General features: G+C 50.1%; 1 protein-coding gene across 2 annotated transcripts in view; it reads right to left on the bottom strand.

Moving 5' to 3' along the window:
• LOC129867662 (cyclin-dependent kinase-like 5) overlaps window positions 1-16045 on the bottom strand; it is a 177435-nt gene extending 161390 nt beyond the window's left edge. For both annotated transcript variants that reach the window (XM_055941238.1, XM_055941239.1), the window contains exons 1-2: window positions 15932-16045; window positions 5917-6157 (exon numbers count right to left, since the gene is read on the bottom strand). In XM_055941238.1, coding sequence (XP_055797213.1) covers window positions 5917-5980 — 64 coding nt within the window. In that variant the 5' untranslated portion in view covers window positions 5981-6157; window positions 15932-16045. The remainder of the gene's footprint in view (window positions 1-5916; window positions 6158-15931) is intronic.
• Between the last annotated feature and the right edge of the window lie 2009 nt (window positions 16046-18054).

Genomic DNA, 18054 nt, shown 5'->3' with positions numbered 1-18054 from the left:
AAGTGTAGTGGTAATGTAGTGGTAATGTTCCATAGTTTAAGTGTAGTGGTAGTGTAGTGGTAATGTTCCATAGTTTAAGTGTAGTGGTAATGCTCCATAGTTTAAGTGTAGTGGTAATGTAGCGGTAATGTTCCATAGTTTAAGTGTAGTGGTAGTGTAGTGGTAATGTTCCATAGTTTAAGTGTAGTGGTAATGTAGTGGTAATGTTCCATAGTTTAAGTGTAGTGGTAATGTAGTGGTAATGTTCCACAGTTTAAGTGTAGTGGTAATGTAGTGGTAATGTTCCATAGTTTAAGTGTAGTGGTAATGTTCCATAGTTTAAGTGTAGTGGTAATGTAGTGGTAATGTTCCATAGTTTAAGTGTAGTGGTAGTGTAGTGGTAATGTTCCATAGTTTAAGTGTAGTGGTAATGTAGTGGTAATGTTCCATAGTTTAAGTGTAGTGGCAATGTTCCATAGTTTAAGTGCAGTGGTAATGTAGTGGTAATGTTCCATAGTTTAAGTGTAGTGGTAATGTAGTGGTAAAGTAGTGGTAATGTTCCATAGTTTAAGTGTAGTGGTAATGTAGTGGTAATGTTCCATAGTTTAAGTGCAGTGGTAATGTTCCATAGTTTAAGTGTAGTGGTAATGTAGCGGTAATGTTCCATAGTTTAAGTGTAGTGGTAATGTAGTGGTAATGTTCCATAGTTTAAGTGTAGTGGTTATGTAGTGGTAATGTTCCACAGTTTAAGTGTAGTGGTAATGTAGTGGTAATGTTCCATAGTTTAAGTGTAGTGGTAATGTTCCATAGTTTAAGTGTAGTGGTAATGTAGTGGTAATGTTCCATAGTTTAAGTGTAGTGGTAGTGTAGTGGTAATGTTCCATAGTTTAAGTGTAGTGGTAATGTAGTGGTAATGTTCCATCGTTTAAGTGTAGTGGTAATGTAGTGGTAATGTTCCATAGTTTAAGTGTAGTGGTAATGTTCCATAGTTTAAGTGTAGTGGTAATGTAGCGGTAATGTTCCATAGTTTAAGTGTAGTGGTAGTGTAGTGGTAATGTTCCATAGTTTAAGTGTAGTGGTAATGTAGTGGTAATGTTCCATAGTTTAAGTGTAGTGGTAATGTAGTGGTAATGTTCCACAGTTTAAGTGTAGTGGTAATGTAGTGGTAATGTTCCATAGTTTAAGTGTAGTGGTAATGTTCCATAGTTTAAGTGTAGTGGTAATGTAGTGGTAATGTTCCATAGTTTAATTGTAGTGGTAGTGTAGTGGTAATGTTCCATAGTTTAAGTGTAGTGGTAATGTAGTGGTAATGTTCCATAGTTTAAGTGTAGTGGTAATGTAGTGGAAATGTTCCATAGTTTAAGTGTAGTGGTAATGTTCCATAGTCTAAGTGTAGTGGTAGTGTAGTGGTAATGTAGTGGTAATGTTCCATAGTTTAAGTGCAGTGGTAATGTAGTGGTAATGTTCCAGAGTTTAAGGGTAATGGTTCAGACTAGTCTGACCCAGAAGACGCGGTTCAGACTAGTCTGGCCCAGAAGACGCGGTTCAGACTAGTCTGGCCCAGAAGACGCGGTTCAGACTAGTCTGGCCCAGAAGACGCGGTTCAGACTAGTCTGGCCCAGAAGACGCGGTTCAGACTAGTCTGGCCCAGAAGACGCGGTTCAGACTAGTCTGGCCCAGAAGACGCGGTTCAGACGAGGGCCCAGAAGACGTGGGTTCAGACTAGTCTGGCCCAGAAGACGTGGGTTCAGACTAGTCTGGCCCAGAAGACGCGGTTCAGACTAGTCTGGCCCAGAAGACGCGGTTCAGACGAGTCTGGCCCAGAAGGCGTGGTTCAGACGAGGGCCCAGAAGACGCGGTTCAGACGAGGGCCCAGAAGACGCGGTTCAGACGAGAGCCTAGAACTGCTCATTAGGTTGACCATGTAAAGTGGTCAGACTGTGTCAGTACATTGGACTGGTTCTAATAGCTCAGTGTAGAGGTGCTTACAGTACACAGCTGAATGAAGCCTGAGCTTCGCCTTTGCAAAGTGTTCAGATGAATGAAGCCTGAGCTTCGCCTTGGCAAAGTGTTCAGATGAATCCATAAATATGAGCCCAGTGATTCCTTCCTGCCTACTGGCCCCTTTCAGCAGAGAGAGCTCATTCTGTGTCTGGCTCCTCTACAATGGAGAAGAAAGTCCCTGACTGTGGCTAACTGCAGCCAATGTACACAGGTAGAAATGGAATGCACCAGGCAGACAGGGACAACCTGAACAAGATAATATTTGCTCACCCTCTGTTTGATAAAAAGAGAGAATGATGCAAAGCCAGCCTGGCACCATGTTGTGCTGCTGTCCAATCAGCCCTGATTAATCAACACAAACGCAGCCAAACCTACATAATGCCAGCTGTAACCTATCTGAAATGGACCATTTATTTAGTTCTGCCAAGAGAGCAGCTAGGTCACAACACTCAACCTCTCGCTGGTGAAATAAAGCACGAAAACGCCATGATCATGTTATTGTTACATTGTTTAAGCGGAAAAACAGAGAGGGGAGAGGGGCTGGAGCTGGGTAGAGGGGCTAGGAACGGGGAGAGGGGCTGGGTAGAGGGGCTAGGAATGGGGAGAGGGGCTGGGTAGAGGGGCTAGGAACGGGGAGAGGGGCTGGGTAGAGGGGCTAGGAATGGGGAGAGGGGCTGGAGCTGGGTAGAGGGGCTAGGAACGGGGAGAGGGGCTGGGTAGAGGGGCTAGGAATGGGGAGAGGGGCTGGAGCTGGGTAGAGGGGCTAGGAATGGGGAGAGGGGCGGGTAATGGAGAGAGGGGTTGGAGCTGGGTAGAGGGGCTGGAGCTGGGTAGAGGGGTTAGGAATGGGGAGAGGGGCTGGAGCTGGGTAGAGGGGCTAGGAATGGGGAGAGGGGCTGGAGCTGGGTAGAGGGGCTAGGAACGGGGAGAGGGGCTGGGTAGAGGGGCTAGGACCGGGGAGAGGGGCTGGGTAGAGGGGTTAGGAATGGGGAGAGGGGCTGGAGCTGGGTAGAGGGGCTAGGAATGGAGAGAGGGGTTGGAGCTTCGTAGAGGGGCTAGGAATGGGGAGGGGGGTTGGAGCTGGGTAGAGGGGCGGGGAATGGGGAGAGGGGCTGGGAATGGGGAGAGGGGCTGGAGCTGGGTAGAGGGGTTAGGACTGGGGAGAGGGGCTGGAGCTGGGTAGAGGGGCTAGGAATGGAGAGAGGGGTTGGAGCTGGGTAGAGGGCTAGGAATGGAGAGAGGGGCTGGAGCTGGGTAGAGGGGTTGGGACTGGGGAGAGGGGCTGGAGCTGGGTAGAGGGGCTAGGAATGGAGAGAGAGGTTGGAGCTGGGTAGAGGGCTAGGAATGGGTAGAGGGGCTAGGAATGGGGAGAGGGGCTGGAGCTGGGTAGAGGGGCTAGGAATGGGTAGAGGGGAGAGGAGCTAGGAATGGGTAGAGGGGCTAGGAATGGGGAGAGGGGCTGGAGCTGGGTAGAGGGGCTAGGAATGGGGAGATGGGCTAGGAATGGGGAGAGGGGCTAGGAATGTGGAGAGGGGCTGGAGCTGGGGAGAGGGGCTAGGAATGTGGAGAGGGGCTGGAGCTGGGGAGAGGGGAGAGGGGCTAGGAATGGGGAGGGGGGCTGGAGCTGGGGAGAGGGGCTAGGAATGGGGAGATGGGCTAGGAATGGGGAGAGGGGCTAGGAATGGGTAGAGGGGCTGAAGCTGGGTAGAGGGGAGGGGGCTGGGTAGAGGGGATGGGGCTGGGTAGAGGGGTTAGGAATGGGGAGAGGGGCTAGGAATGGGGAGAGGGGCTAGGAATGGGGAGAGGGGCTGGAGCTGGGTAGTGGGGCTAGGAATGGGGAGAGGGGCTAGGAATGGGGAGAGGGGCTAGGAATGGGGAGAGGGGCTAGGAATGGGGAGAGGGGCTAGGAATGGGGAGAGGGGCTAGGAATGGGGAGAGGGGCTGGAGCTGGGTTGAGGGGCTAGGAATAGAGAGAGGGGTTGGAGCTGGGTAGAGGGGCGGGGAATGGGGAGAGGGGCTGGGTAGAGGGGAAGGGACTGGGGAAGGGACTGGGTAGAGGGGAAGGGACTGGGTAGAGGGGAAGGGACTGGGGAAGGGACTGGGTAGAGGGGCTAGGAATGGGTAGAGGGGCTAGGAATGGGGAGAGGGGCTGGAGCTGGGTAGAGGGGCTAGGAATGGGGAGAGGGGCTGGAGCTGGGTAGAGGGGCTAGGAATGGGTAGAGGGGCTAGGAATGGGGAGAGGGGCTGGAGCTGGGTAGAGGGGCTAGGAACGGGGATAGGGGCTGGGTAGAGGGGCTAGGAACGGGGAGAGGGGCTGGGTAGAGGGGTTAGGAATGGGGAGAGGGGCTGGAGCTGGGTAGAGGGGCTAGGAATGGAGAGAGGGGTTGGAGCTGGGTAGAGGGCTAGGAATGGGTAGAGGGGCTAGGAATGGGGAGAGGGGCTGGAGCTTGGTAGAGGGGCTAGGAATGGGTAGAGGGGAGAGGGGCTGGAGCTGGGTAGAGGGGCTAGGAATGGGGAGAGGGGCTGAAGCTGGGGAGAGGAGCTAGGAATGGGTAGAGGGGCTAGGAATGGGTAGAGGGGCTAGGAATGGGGAGAGGGGCTGGAGCTGGGTAGAGGGGCTAGGAATGGGGGGATGGGCTAGGAATGGGGAGAGGGGCTAGGAATGGGGAGAGGGGCTAGGAATGGGGAGAGGGGCTGGAGCTGGGGAGAGGGGCTAGGAATGGGGAGGGGGGCTGGAGCTGGGGAAAGGGGCTAGGAATGGGGAGATGGGCTAGGAATGGGGAGAGGGGCTAGGAATGGGTAGAGGGGAGGGGGCTGGGTAGAGGGGATGGGGCTGGGTAGAGGGGTTAGGAATGGGGAGAGGGGCTAGGAATGGGTAGAGGGGCTAGGAATGGGGAGAGGGGCTAGGAATGGGGAGAGGGGCTAGGAATGGGGAGAGGGGCTGGAGCTGGGTATTGGGGCTAGGAATGGGTAGAGGGGCTAGGAATGGGTAGAGGGGCTAGGAATGGGGAGAGGGGCTAGGAATGGGGAGAGGGGAGAGGGGCTAGGAATGGGGAGAGGGGCTAGGAATGGGTAGAGGGGCTAGGAATGGGGAGAGGGGTTGGAGCTGGGTAGAGGGGCTAGGAATGGGGAGAGGGGCTGGAGCTGGGTAGACGGGCTAGGAATGGAGAGAGGGGTTGGAGCTGGGTAGAGGGGCGGGGAATGGGGAGAGGGGCTGGGTAGAGGGGAAGGGACTGGGGAAGGGACTGGGTAGAGGGGAAGGGACTGGGTAGAGGGGAAGGGACTGGGGAAGGGACTGGGTAGAGGGGAAGGGACTGGGTAGAGGGGAAGGGACTGGGGAAGGGACTGGGTAGAGGGGAAGGGACTGGGTAGAGGGGAAGGGACTGGGGAAGGGACTGGGTAGAGGGGAAGGGACTGGGTAGAGGGGAAGGGACTGGGTAGAGGGGAAGGGACTGGGTAGAGGGGAAGGGACTGGGTAGAGGGGAAGGGACTGGGTAGAGGGGATGGGACTGGGTAGAGGGGAAGGGACTGGGGAAGGGACTGGGTAGAGGGGAAGGGACTGGGTAGAGAGGAAGGGACTGGGTAGAGAGGAAGGGACTGGGTAGAGGGGAAGGGACTGGGGAAGGGACTGGGTAGAGGGGAAGGGACTGGGTAGAGGGGAAGGGACTGGGTAGAGTGTCTGCCACTTTACAACTACTCATTGAAACCGCAGGAAACCAACACCATGGGAGAGAAAGACATGTTACCATGGCTGGCTTGCTGGCTGGCTGGTACAATATCTAGATCCAGTATTATGTAGCCTAGTCCAAAAATGTTCTGATTTCTAAAGTGCTTCATCATCCATTACCCACAAGCAGGCCCGCCGGCACACACACATACACACAGAATTGTTAGAAAGCCTCTGTAAGGTAGTAACGTAGCTAGTTATCTTACCTTCACCTACGATCCCAAGGACTTCAAATTTATTCATCACATCACCAACGTCAGAGTTCTTCATGAAGTTAAAAGGCAGCTGGGGTGAGGTCAAAGGTCAAAGGTGGGGTCAGAGGTATCCCAGCTAGAGGAGGGGGGTCTGGGCTGGTCTCCTGGCTCCTGGGAGGGGTTGACTACCAGTGGGCCTCAGGACGTGACACATTCTCCTTTCAATTGTCCCCCCTCACCAGATCACTTTCACCTTGACACAGAGGAAGTCACAACAATGAGCAGCGGAATCCAACATAATTAGGCTAACGTTTTAGGTCTGAAAATACCTGGCCAACTTTTATTTGAGTGAGCTATCCCTTTAAGTGCTGACTGTTCATGAACACCTCCTCATCTCCCACATAGCTGTGGGTTCAGTATGCAGAGTCCTGAGCTAGAATAAACCAGGCAGTATCCTGGTACAGGATGACTCTGCTGCTTCCTCTCTCTCTCCACTAACTGACAGGCTCAGAAAGCTACAGGTGATTATGGTGGTGGCTGATTTCCTGGACAACTAAGCTCTGCAAACAGCTGAACACACAGATGCTCCTTCCTCTTTGGTTTCAGCAGCAACCGCTGCATAATGTGAACAGGAATGCAGTGAGCAGTGTAGAGGATCTTCATTTCGTTTCCAACGTCAGGATGAATCATGCGTGGTAATGGACAGAGTCAGTGGAATTCAACACCTTCAAATCAGCTGGCAAATGATCCTCACCAGCACAGTGTTACTGAACACAGACTACAAGAGAAAAACAGATCCTGAAAATAAACATCTGGATTATGTAAGAAAATTAGGGAACAATCGTTGCCAATGACAACAAGAAGACATATTATATTATACAACGGGTGGGTCTAATCCTGGACGCTGATTGGTTAAAAGCGCATTCCAGCCAGTGTCTAGTCCACAAGTTACCACCGGTTAAATCTATGACGTTAAAATGCCTATTTACTCTGTTCCATCTGACTGACCAATCCACTGTCTCATCAGCCCAGCCAGGCAATGTAGACTCTGTTCCATCTGACTGACCAATCCACTGTCTCATCAGCCCAGCCAGGCAATGTAGACTCTGTTCCATCTGACTGACCAATCCACTGTCTCCTCAGCCCAGCCAGGCAATGTAGACTCTGTTCCATCTGACTGACCAATCCACTGTCTCCTCAGCCCAGCCAGGCAATGTAGACCCTGTTCCATCTGACTGACCAATCCACTGTCCCATCAGCCCAGCCAGGCAATGTAGACTCTGTTCCATCTGACTGACCAATCCACTGTCTCATCAGCCCAGCCAGGCAATGTAGACTCTGTTCCATCTGATTGACCAATCCACTGTCTCATCAGCCCAGCCAGGCAATGTAGACTCTGTTCCATCTGACTGACCAATCCACTGTCTCATCAGCCCAGCCAGGCAATGTAGACTCTGTTCCATCTGACTGACCAATCCACTGTCTCATCAGCCCAGCCAGGCAATGTAGACTCTGTTCCATCTGACTGACCAATCCACTGTCCCATCAGCCCAGCCAGGCAATGTAGACTCTGTTCCATCTGACTGACCAATCCACTGTCTCCTCAGCCCAGCCAGGCAATGTAGACTCTGTTCCATCTGACTGACCAATCCACTGTCTCATCAGCCCAGCCAGGCAATGTAGACTCTGTTCCATCTGACTGACCAATCCACTGTCCCATCAGCCCAGCCAGGCAATGTAGACTCTGTTCCATCTGACTGACCAATCCACTGTCCCATCAGCCCAGCCAGGCAATGTAGACTCTGTTCCATCTGACTGACCAATCCACTGTCTCCTCAGCCCAGCCAGGCAATGTAGACTCTGTTCCATCTGACTGACCAATCCACTGTCTCATCAGCCCAGCCAGGCAATGTAGACTCTGTTCCATCTGACTGACCAATCCACTGTCTCATCAGCCCAGCCAGGCAATGTAGACTCTGTTCCATCTGACTGACCAATCCACTGTCCCATCAGCCCAGCCAGGCAATGTAGACTCTGTTCCATCTGACTGACCAATCCACTGTCTCCTCAGCCCAGCCAGGCAATGTAGACTCTGTTCCATCTGACTGACCAATCCACTGTCTCATCAGCCCAGCCAGGCAATGTAGACTCTGTTCTATCTGACTGACCAATCCACTGTCTCATCAGCCCAGCCAGGCAATGTAGACTCTGTTCCATCTGACTGACCAATCCACTGTCTCATCAGCCCAGCCAGGCAATGTAGACTCTGTTCCATCTGACTGACCAATCCACTGTCTCATCAGCCCAGCCAGGCAATTTATAAACTTGATCTCCACTATAAAAAGCATCCAGACATTATCTCACATTTCCTTTAGACTAACATTTAGTTTAACAGCGGAGATTTGTATAAACTTTCCTGTTTGTCTCTCCGACATTTACAATGTTGTTTCAATACTCAAATTCGACCTCCAGCTGTCCAATAGTAATTAACGTGTCGGGAGTCGGAACGAGAAAGACAGCCAGGCAGCATTTCTCAGCCAGTCGAAATCATGAATCAGCTGGCATCATTTTAAATCAAATCAAATTGTATGTCACATGCGCTGAATACAACAGGTGTAGTAGACCTCACAGTGAAATGCTGAATACAACAGGTGTAGTAGACATTACAATGAAATGCTGAATACAACAGGTGTAGTAGACATTACAATGAAATGCTGAATACAACAGGTGTAGTAGACCTCACAGTGAAATGCTGAATACAACAGGTGTAGTAGACCTCACAGTGAAATGCTGAATACAACAGGTGTAGTAGACCTCACAGTGAAATGCTGAATACAACAGGTGTAGTAGACCTCACAGTGAAATGCTGAATACAACAGGTGTAGTAGACCTTACAGTGAAATGCTGAATACAACAGGTGTAGTAGACCTCACAGTGAAATGCTGAATACAACAGGTGTAGTAGACCTCACAGTGAAATGCTGAATACAACAGGTGTAGTAGACCTCACAGTGAAATGCTGAATACAACAGGTGTAGTAGACCTTACAGTAAAATGCTGAATACAACAGGTGTAGTAGACCTTACAGTGAAATGCTGAATACAACAGGTGTAGTAGACCTCACAGTGAAATGCTGAATACAACAGGTGTAGTAGACCTTACAGTGAAATGCTGAATACAACAGGTGTAGTAGACCTCACAGTGAAATGCTGAATACAACAGGTGTAGTAGACCTTACAGTGAAATGCTGAATACAACAGGTGTAGTAGACCTCACAGTGAAATGCTGAATACAACAGGTGTAGTAGACCTCACAGTGAAATGCTGAATACAACAGGTGTAGTAGACCTTACAGTGAAATGCTGAATACAACAGGTGTAGTAGACCTTACAGTGAAATGCTGAATACAACAGGTGTAGTAGACCTTACAGTGAAATGCTGAATACAACAGGTGTAGTAGACCTTACAGTGAAATGCTGAATACAACAGGTGTAGTAGACCTTACAGTGAAATGCTGAATACAACAGGTGTAGTAGACCTCACAGTGAAATGCTGAATACAACAGGTGTAGTAGACCTCACAGTGAAATGCTGAATACAACAGGTGTAGTAGACCTTACAGTGAAATGCTGAATACAACAGGTGTAGTAGACCTCACAGTGAAATAGCCTAGCTACTGTATATAGCCTCTCTACTGTATATAGACTAGCTACTGTATATAGCCCCTCTACTGTATATAGCCTCTCTACTGTATATAGCCTCTCTACTGTATATAGCCTCTCTACTGTATATAGCCTCTCTACTGTATATAGCCTCTCTACTGTATATAGCCTCTCTACTGTATATAGCCTCTCTACTGTATATAGCCTCTCTACTGTATATAGCCTCGCTACTGTATATAGCCTCGCTACTGTATATAGCCTCTCTACTGTATATAGCCTCTCTACTGTATATAGCCTCTCTACTGTATATAGCCTCTCTACTGTATATAGCCTCTCTACTGTATGTAGCCTCTCTACTGTATATAGCCTCGCTACCGTATATAGCCTCTCTACTGTATATAGCCTCTCTACTGTATATAGCCTCTCTACTGTATATAGCCTCTACTGTATATAGCCTCTGTACTGTATATAGCCTCTCTACTGTATATAGCCTCGCTACCGTATATAGCCTCGCTACCGTATATAGCCTCTACTGTTATTTTTCACTGTCTTTTTACCGTTGTTTTTATTTCTTTAGAATAATGCCAAGATTGTGCAAAGCTGTCATCAAGGCAAAGGGTGGCTACTTTGAAGAATCTCAAATCTCAAATATATTTTGATTTGTTTAACACTTTTTTGGTTACCACATGATTCCATATGTTTTTTCATAGTTTTGATGTCTTCACTATTATTCTACAATGTAGAAAATAGTATTAAAAATAAAGAAAAACCCTGGAATGAGTAGGTGTGTCCAAACATTTGACTGATAGTGCACATGGATATATACAAAGAAATGTCAATTGATAAAAAGGTCAAACGAAAAGAAGTGCAGCTAGTTTGCAGTCTTTACAGCTTCAGTTTGAAGTGATTGTGTTGGCTGTGTTGTTGGCTGTGTTGTTGGCTGTGTTGTTGCCTGTGCTGTTGGCTGTGCTGTTGGCTGTGCTGTTGGCTGTGCTGTTGGCTGTGTTGTCGGCTGTGTTGTCGGCTGTGTTGTCGGCTGTGTTGTCGGCTGCGTTGTCGGCTGCGTTGTCGGCTGCGTTGTCGGCTGCGTTGTCGGCTGTGTTGTCGGCTGTGTTGTCGGCTGTGTTGTCGGCTGTGTTGCTGGCTGTGTTGTTGGCTGTGTTGTCGGCTGTGTTGTCGGCTGTGCTGTCGGCTGTGCTGTCGGCTGTGTTGTCGGCTGTGCTGTTGGCTGTGTTGCCGGCTGTGTTGTCGGCTGTGTTGTTGCCTGTGTTGTTGGCTGCGTTGTTGGCTGTGTTGTTGGCTGTGTTGTTGGCTGTGTTGCTGCCTGTGTTGTTGGCTGTGTTGTTGGCTGTGTTGTTGGCTGTGTTGTTGGCAGTGTTGTCGGCTGTGTTGTTGGCTGTGTTGTTGGCTGTGTTGTCGGCTGTGTTGTTGGCTGTGTTGCTGCCTGTGTTGTTGGCTGTGTTGTTGGCTGTGTTGTTGGCTGTGTTGTTGGCAGTGTTGTCGGCTGTGTTGTTGGCTGTGTTGTTGGCTGTGTTGTCGGCTGTGTTGTTGGCTGTGTTGTTAGCTGTGTTGTTGGCTGTGTTGTCGGCTGTGCTGTTGGCTGTGTTGTCGGCGGTTCCGTCGGCTGTGCTGTCGGCTGTGTTGCTGGCTGTGGTGTTGTCTGTGTTGCTGGCTGTGTTGTTGGCTGTGTTGTTGGCTGTGTTGTTGGCTGTGTTGTTAGCTGTGTTGTTGGCTGTGTTGTCGGCTGTGTTGTTGGCTGTGTTGTTAGCTGTGTTGTTGGCTGTGTTGTCGGCTGTGCTGTTGGCTGTGTTGTCGGCTGTGCTGTTGGCTGTGTTGCCGGCTGTGCTGTCGGCTGTGTTGTTGGCTCAGTTGCCGGCTGTGTTGTTGGCTGTGTTGTCGGCTGTGTTGTTGGCTGTGTTGTTGGCAGTGTTGTCGGCTGTGTTGTTGGCTGTGTTGTTGGCTGTGTTGTTGGCTGTGTTGTTGGCTGTGTTGTTGGCTGTGTTGCCGGCTGTGTTGTTGGCTGCGTTGTTGGCTGCGTTGTCGGCTGTGCTGTCGGCTGTGTTGCCGGCTGTGTTGTCGGCTGTGTTGTTGGCTGTGCTGTTGGCTGTGTTGTTGGCTGTGCTGTTGGCTGTGTTGTTGGCTGTGTTGTTAGCTGTGTTGTTGGCTGTGGTGTTGGCTGTGGTGTTGGCTGTGGTGTTGGCTGTGGTGTTGGCTGTGTTGTCGGCTGTGTTGTCGGCGGTTCTGTCGGCGGTGCTGTCGGCGGTTCTGTCGGCGGTGCTGTCGGCGGTGCTGTCGGCTGTGCTGTCGGCTGTGTTGCTGGCTGTGTTGCTGGCTGTGTTTTTGGCTGTGTTGTCGGCTGTGTTGTCGGCTGTGTTGTCGGCTGTGTTGTCGGCTGTGTTGTCGGCTGTGTTGTCGGCTGTGCTGTCGGCTGTGCTGTCGGCTGTGCTGTCGGCTGTGCTGTCGGCTGTGTTGTCGGCTGTGCTGTCGGCTGTGGTGTCGGCTGTGTTGTCGGCTGTGTTGCTGGCTGTGGTGTTGGCTGTGGTGTCGGCTGTGTTGTCGGCTGTGTTGTCGGCTGTGCTGTCGGCTGTGTTGTTGGCTGTGTTGCCGGCTGTGTTGTTGGCTGTGTTGTTGGCTGTGTTGTTGGCTGTGTTGTTGGCTGTGTTGTTGGCTGTGTTGTTAGCTGTGGTGTTGGCCGTGTTGTTGGCCGTGTTGTTGGCCGTGTTGTTGGCCGTGTTGTTGGCCGTGTTGCCGGCTGTGTTGCCGGCTGTGTTGTTGGCTGTGCTGTTGGCTGTGTTGTTGGCTGTGCTGTTGGCTGTGTTGTTGGCTGTGTTGTCGGCTGTGTTGTCGGCTGTGCTGTCGGCTGTGTTGTCGGCTGTGTTGTCGGCTGTGCTGTCGGCTGTGTTGTCGGCTGTGCTGTCGGCTGTGCTGTCGGCGGTGCTGTCGGCTGTGGTGTCGGCTGTGGTGTCGGCTGTGTTGTCGGCTGTGTTGTTGGCTGTGTTGCCGGCTGTGTTGTCGGCTGTGTTGTCGGCTGTGTTGTCGGCTGTGTTGTCGGCTGTGTTTTTAGCTGTGTTGTTGGCTGTGCTGTTGGCTGTGCTGTTGGCTGTGTTGTTGGCTGTGTTGCCGGCTGTGTTGTTGGCTGTGTTGTTGGCTGTGTTGTCGGCTGTGCTGTTGGCTGTGTTGCCGGCTGTGCTGTCGGCTGTGTTGTTGGCTGTGTTGTTGGCTGTGTTGTCGGCTGTGTTGTCGGCGGTTCTGTCGGCGGTGCTGTCGGCGGTTCTGTCGGCGGTGCTGTCGGCTGTGCTGTCGGCTGTGCTGTCGGCTGTGTTGTCGGCTGTGTTGCTGGCTGTGGTGTTGTCTGTGTTGCTGGCTGTGTTTTTGGCTGTGTTGTCGGCTGTGTTGTCGGCTGTGTTGTCGGCTGTGTTGTCGGCTGTGTTGTCGGCTGTGCTGTCGGCTGTGCTGTCGGCTGTGCTGTCGGCTGTGTTGTCGGCTGTGCTGTCGGCTGTGGTGTCGGCTGTGTTGTCGGCTGTGTTGCTGGCTGTGGTGTTGGCTGTGTTGCTGGCTGTGGTGTTGGCTGTGTTGTTGGCTGTGGTGTTGGCTGTGTTGTTGGCTGTGTTGTCAGCTGTGTTGTCGGCTGTGTTGTCGGCTGTGTTGTCGGCTGTGTTGTTAGCTGTGCTGTTGGCTGTGTTGTTGGCTGTGTTGTTGGCTGTGTTGCCGGCTGTGTTGTTGGCTGTGTTGTTGGCTGTGTTGTTGGCTGTGTTGTTAGCTGTGTTGTCGGCTGTGCTGTCGGGTGTGCTGTCGGCTGTGTTGTCGGCTGTGTTGTCGGCTGTGCTGTCGGCTGTGTTGTCGGCTGTGCTGTCGGCTGTGCTGTCGGCTGTGGTGTCGGCTGTGGTGTCGGCTGTGTTGTCGGCTGTGTTGCTGGCTGTGTTGATGGCTGTGTTGTTGGCTGTGTTGTTGGCTGTGTTGATGGCTGTGTTGTTGGCTGTGTTGTTGGCTAGCTGTCGGCTGTGGTGTCGGCTGTGTTGTTGGCTGTGTTGTTGGCTGTGTTGCTGGCTGTGTTGATGGCTGTGTTGTTGGCTGTGTTGTTGGCTGTGTTGTTGGCTGTGTTGTTGGCTGTGTTGATGGCTGTGTTGTTGGCTGTGTTGATGGCTGTGTTGTTGGCTGTGTTGTTGGCTGTGTTGTTGGCTGTGTTGTTGGCTGTGTTGTTGGCTGTGTTGATGGCTGTGTTGTTGGCTGTGTTGATGGCTGTGTTGTTGGCTGTGTTGATGGCTGTGTTGTTGGCTGTGTTGATGGCTGTGTTGTCGGCTGTGCTGTCGGCTGTGCTGTCGACGGTGCTGTCGGCTGTGCTGTTGGCTGTGTTGCTGGCTGTGTTGATGGCTGTGGTGTTGGCTGTGTTGTTGGCTGTGTTGATGGCTGTGGTGTTGGCTGTGTTGATGGCTGTGTTGTTGGCTAGCTGCTCTGAACAACAGTTTCCTAACGAGAGAGCACATTTTCTATGCCAGGCGAAATTGCGCCTCATTAGGTCATCGTTATGGATGTATACAAATAAATGTCACTAGAAAAGAGATTAAACAAATGCAGCTACTGTTGTTCTTGTTTTTGACGTTTGACGTGGCTGTGAGTTAGCCGTAGTTGGCTAGCTAGCAAGCAGAGTAGGCTATAGTACAGACCTATTAGTAATAAAACATGGAAACCCTACTCCTATACAGTAAGGGCATATTAGTAATTAAACCATACAGTAGCCTACCCCTATACAGTAAGGGCCTATTAGTAATTAAACCATACAGTAGCCTACCCCTATACAGTAAGGGCATATTAGTAATTAAACCATACAGTAGCCTACCCCTATACAGTAAGGGCCTATTAGTAATAAAACCATACAGTAGCCTACCCCTATACAGTAAGGGCATATTAGTAATTAAACCATACAGTAGCCTACCCCTATACAGTAAGGGCCTATTAGTAATAAAACATGGAAACCCTACTCCTATACAGTAAGGGCCTATTAGTAATTAAACCATACAGTAGCCTACCCCTATACAGTAAGGGCCTATTAGTAATAAAACATGGAAACCCTACTCCTATACAGTAAGGGCCTATTAGTAATTAAACCATACAGTAGCCTACCCCTATACAGTAAGGGCCTATTAGTAATTAAACCATACAGTATCCTACCCCTATACAGTAAGGGCATATTAGTAATTAAACCATACAGTAGCCTACCCCTATACAGTAAGGGCCTATTAGTAATAAAACATGGAAACCCTACTCCTATACAGTAAGGGCCTATTAGTAATTAAACCATACAGTAGCCTACCCCTATACAGTAAGGGCCTATTAGTAATAAAACATGGAAACCCTACTCCTATACAGTAAGGGCCTATTAGTAATTAAACCATACAGTAGCCTACCCCTATACAGTAAGGGCCTATTAGTAATAAAACATGGAAACCCTACTCCTATACAGTACAGGCCTATTAGTAATAAAACCTGGAAACCTTACAGTAGCCTAATCCTATACAGTAAAGGCCTATTAGTAATTAAACCATACAGTAGCCTACTCCTATACAGTACAGACCTATTAAAAACAATATCTGGAAAATCTACTCCTATACAGTACAGACCTATTAGTAATAAAACCATATAGCAAGCTACTCCTATACAGTACAGACCTATTAGTAATAACACATGTAAACTATATAACAGCCTACTCCTACACAGTACAGGCCTATTAGTAATAACACCTGTAAACTATATAACAGCCTACTCCTACACAGTACAGGCCTATTAGTAATGAAACATGGAAACCCTACTCCTATGCAGTGCATGCCTATTAGTAATTGGATTATAGGTTAATTGTATGAAGCTAGATGTTAAATATCTACAGTTAGCCTAGACCTAGACAATATTTCAGCCATAACTCAAATCAATGTGTTCAAAAGGTCCGTTAGAGCCTCTATGTGTGTGTGCGTGTGTTATGATGCAAGTAGGCTAGCAGGGGCATGTTTTAACCCACACATATTACTGTACTGAGTGTCAGGCAGCTAGAGAGCTCTCTATCGTTTCAATACCAGACAGCTATAAACAGGAGAAACCAAAGAACAAGAAAATCCAACAGGAGCACACTGCACTTAACGTTACACAGAAGTCAAATGTTCAACGTCTACAGGGTTGACATTATGCCCTTGATCTAACGTTAGCATGCTAGCCACACAGATCCAGCATCGATGAACCTACCTACGTGCTCTACAGAGGGAGATACTACGCACTAAATGCCGAAATAAAACGGCTGATAAAAACACGTCATCTGAAACCTACTGTATATACCTACCTACTCAAAGTATTTCTAAAGGACGACAAAAAACGCTACTCACTCAGTTGTTTGTAAATTGCTAAACTGGACACATAGTCCACATCCAAGGCAGGAATTGTAATTGCAGCAACAGTAAGCAGAGCCTCCGGTTGACAACACACCACCAAGTAACGCTGCCAAGCAACCGTTTGAGTGACGTAACGGCATCCAGTCAAAATGCTTTAGGCTTCATTATACAAACGCCTTCCTTGTTTGAAACCAATGAAGGTGCAGAAAATACTGTGAGCGTTAAATGGGCGGGACATACTTCTGACAACAATGTCAGTTCACCAAAAAAGTCGACAATAAAGTTAATGTGTACATAATTATCAACATTTTGATTTAGACCTAATGGTAAACTGCTTTAATAATTTAATTCGAAAATGTTTGTTGTTTTACCATAAGAGAGATCCTACTCGGTGGCATAAATTTAGTTGATCAAAATCCAAAATCCAATTATCTATGGTTATGTGTCAACAATAGATACTATTTCCTTTTTTCATCTTCAATTAATTCATGCAGAGAATGTAATCCTAGTAGCTATCTGTAGAAGTGTTGTAAAATTCCTCACATTCTTATGCCCCCACCTGGCCTAAAGGTGACATCACAGGCAGACAAGCCAAAGAGTGTTCAATAAGTTTTCCACTAAGGTTTTCCATCCTCTCTAGACAAGCTACCATTACAGAACTGGCCATAGTGTCTACAGTCAATAACAGTAAGTACAGACTAAAACTGCAATAGACAAGCTACATGGTCTCATAAAAGGTTATCACTGATTTAGATGTGAAAAAATGAACTGTCATTGCAAACTGTAAGTATTGTTAGCAGTGGTGTAAAGTACTACGGGCGTTGTCCAGACAACGGACCGCTGGGAGAGACAGGGAGTTCTCCCAGCGCCTCCACCAGCACAGCCGGGGTCTCCACTACGCGCCCCTCCTTCTCCTGGTCCCAGTGCGATTCGTCTCTCCCTTCCCCAGGAATACAATGGGACGGCTGCAAACTGCCAGGGGTTCCTCATTCAGCTGGACTAGTACCTGGCAACCATCCACCCGGCTCCTTCTGGCCGTGAGACGGTGTCCGCACTCGTCTCGTGCCTCACCGGGAATGCCCTGGAGTGGGCCAACATCGTGTGGAGAGAGGGAGATGCGGCTTTGGACCAGTTTGAGGAGTTCACCCGCTGCTTTCGGGCAGTCTTCGACCACCCGCCCGAGGGTAGAGCGGTGGGTGAATGCCCTATTCCATCTGAGGCAGGAGACGAGGAGCGCCCAGGAGTTCACCCTGGAGTTTCGGACCCTGGCTGCCAGCGCGGAATGGAACGACAGGGCCCTGATCGACCATTATTGCTGCAGTCTGCGCGAGGATGTCCGTCGGGAGTTGGCCTGCAGAGACACCACCCTCACGTTCGACCAGCTGGTGGACCTATCCATCCGGCTGGATAACCTGCTGGCTGCCCGCGGATGTTAAGATCGGGGTCTGTTGGTTCCATCCTCCCTCCGATACCCATGGAGCTGGGAGGGGCGGTGTGCAGGGAGACCGGAGGGGGTTCCAGCTCGTGCACCATCTGTGGCCGCAGAGGTCACACTGCCGGTCGGTGCCGGGTTGGTTCCTCTGGGTATCGAGGCAGCAGGCAGGGCGCTGTGGCGTCACCCCAGGTGAGCCGGCACCATTCTCACACAGAGCCCTCTGTCACACATATGTTTGTGTATGTCACTTTTCCTGAGTTTTCCCCGCATTCCCAGCATAAGGCGCTCGTCGATTCAGGCGCGGCTGGGAATTTTATAGATAGATCATTCACCCATAGTTTAGGGATCCCCATTGTTACCGTGGCTGTGCCTTTCCCTGTTCACGCCTTAGATAGTCGACCATTAGGGTCAGCGTTGATCAGGGACGCCACCGCTCCTCTGGGCATGGTGACGCAGGGGGGTCACAAGGAGAGAATTAGTCTCTTCCTTATTGACTCTCCTGCGTTTCCAGTGGTGCTAGGCCTACCCTGGTTAGTTTGTCATAACCCCACTGTTTCTTGGCCACAGAGGGCTCTCACGGGGAGAGTGCTCGGGGAGGTGTTTAGGGGTTTCCGTTGGTGCTACTACAGTGGAAAGTCCAGATCCAGGTTTCCACCATGCGCATTCCCCCAGAATATTTCCC

The sequence above is a fragment of the Salvelinus fontinalis genome, chromosome 12 (assembly GCF_029448725.1).
Source record: "Salvelinus fontinalis isolate EN_2023a chromosome 12, ASM2944872v1, whole genome shotgun sequence".
NCBI lineage: Eukaryota > Metazoa > Chordata > Actinopteri > Salmoniformes > Salmonidae > Salvelinus > Salvelinus fontinalis.
Note: the sequence above shows the minus strand (reverse complement) of the source record. Positions and strands in the feature narration are given on the sequence as shown.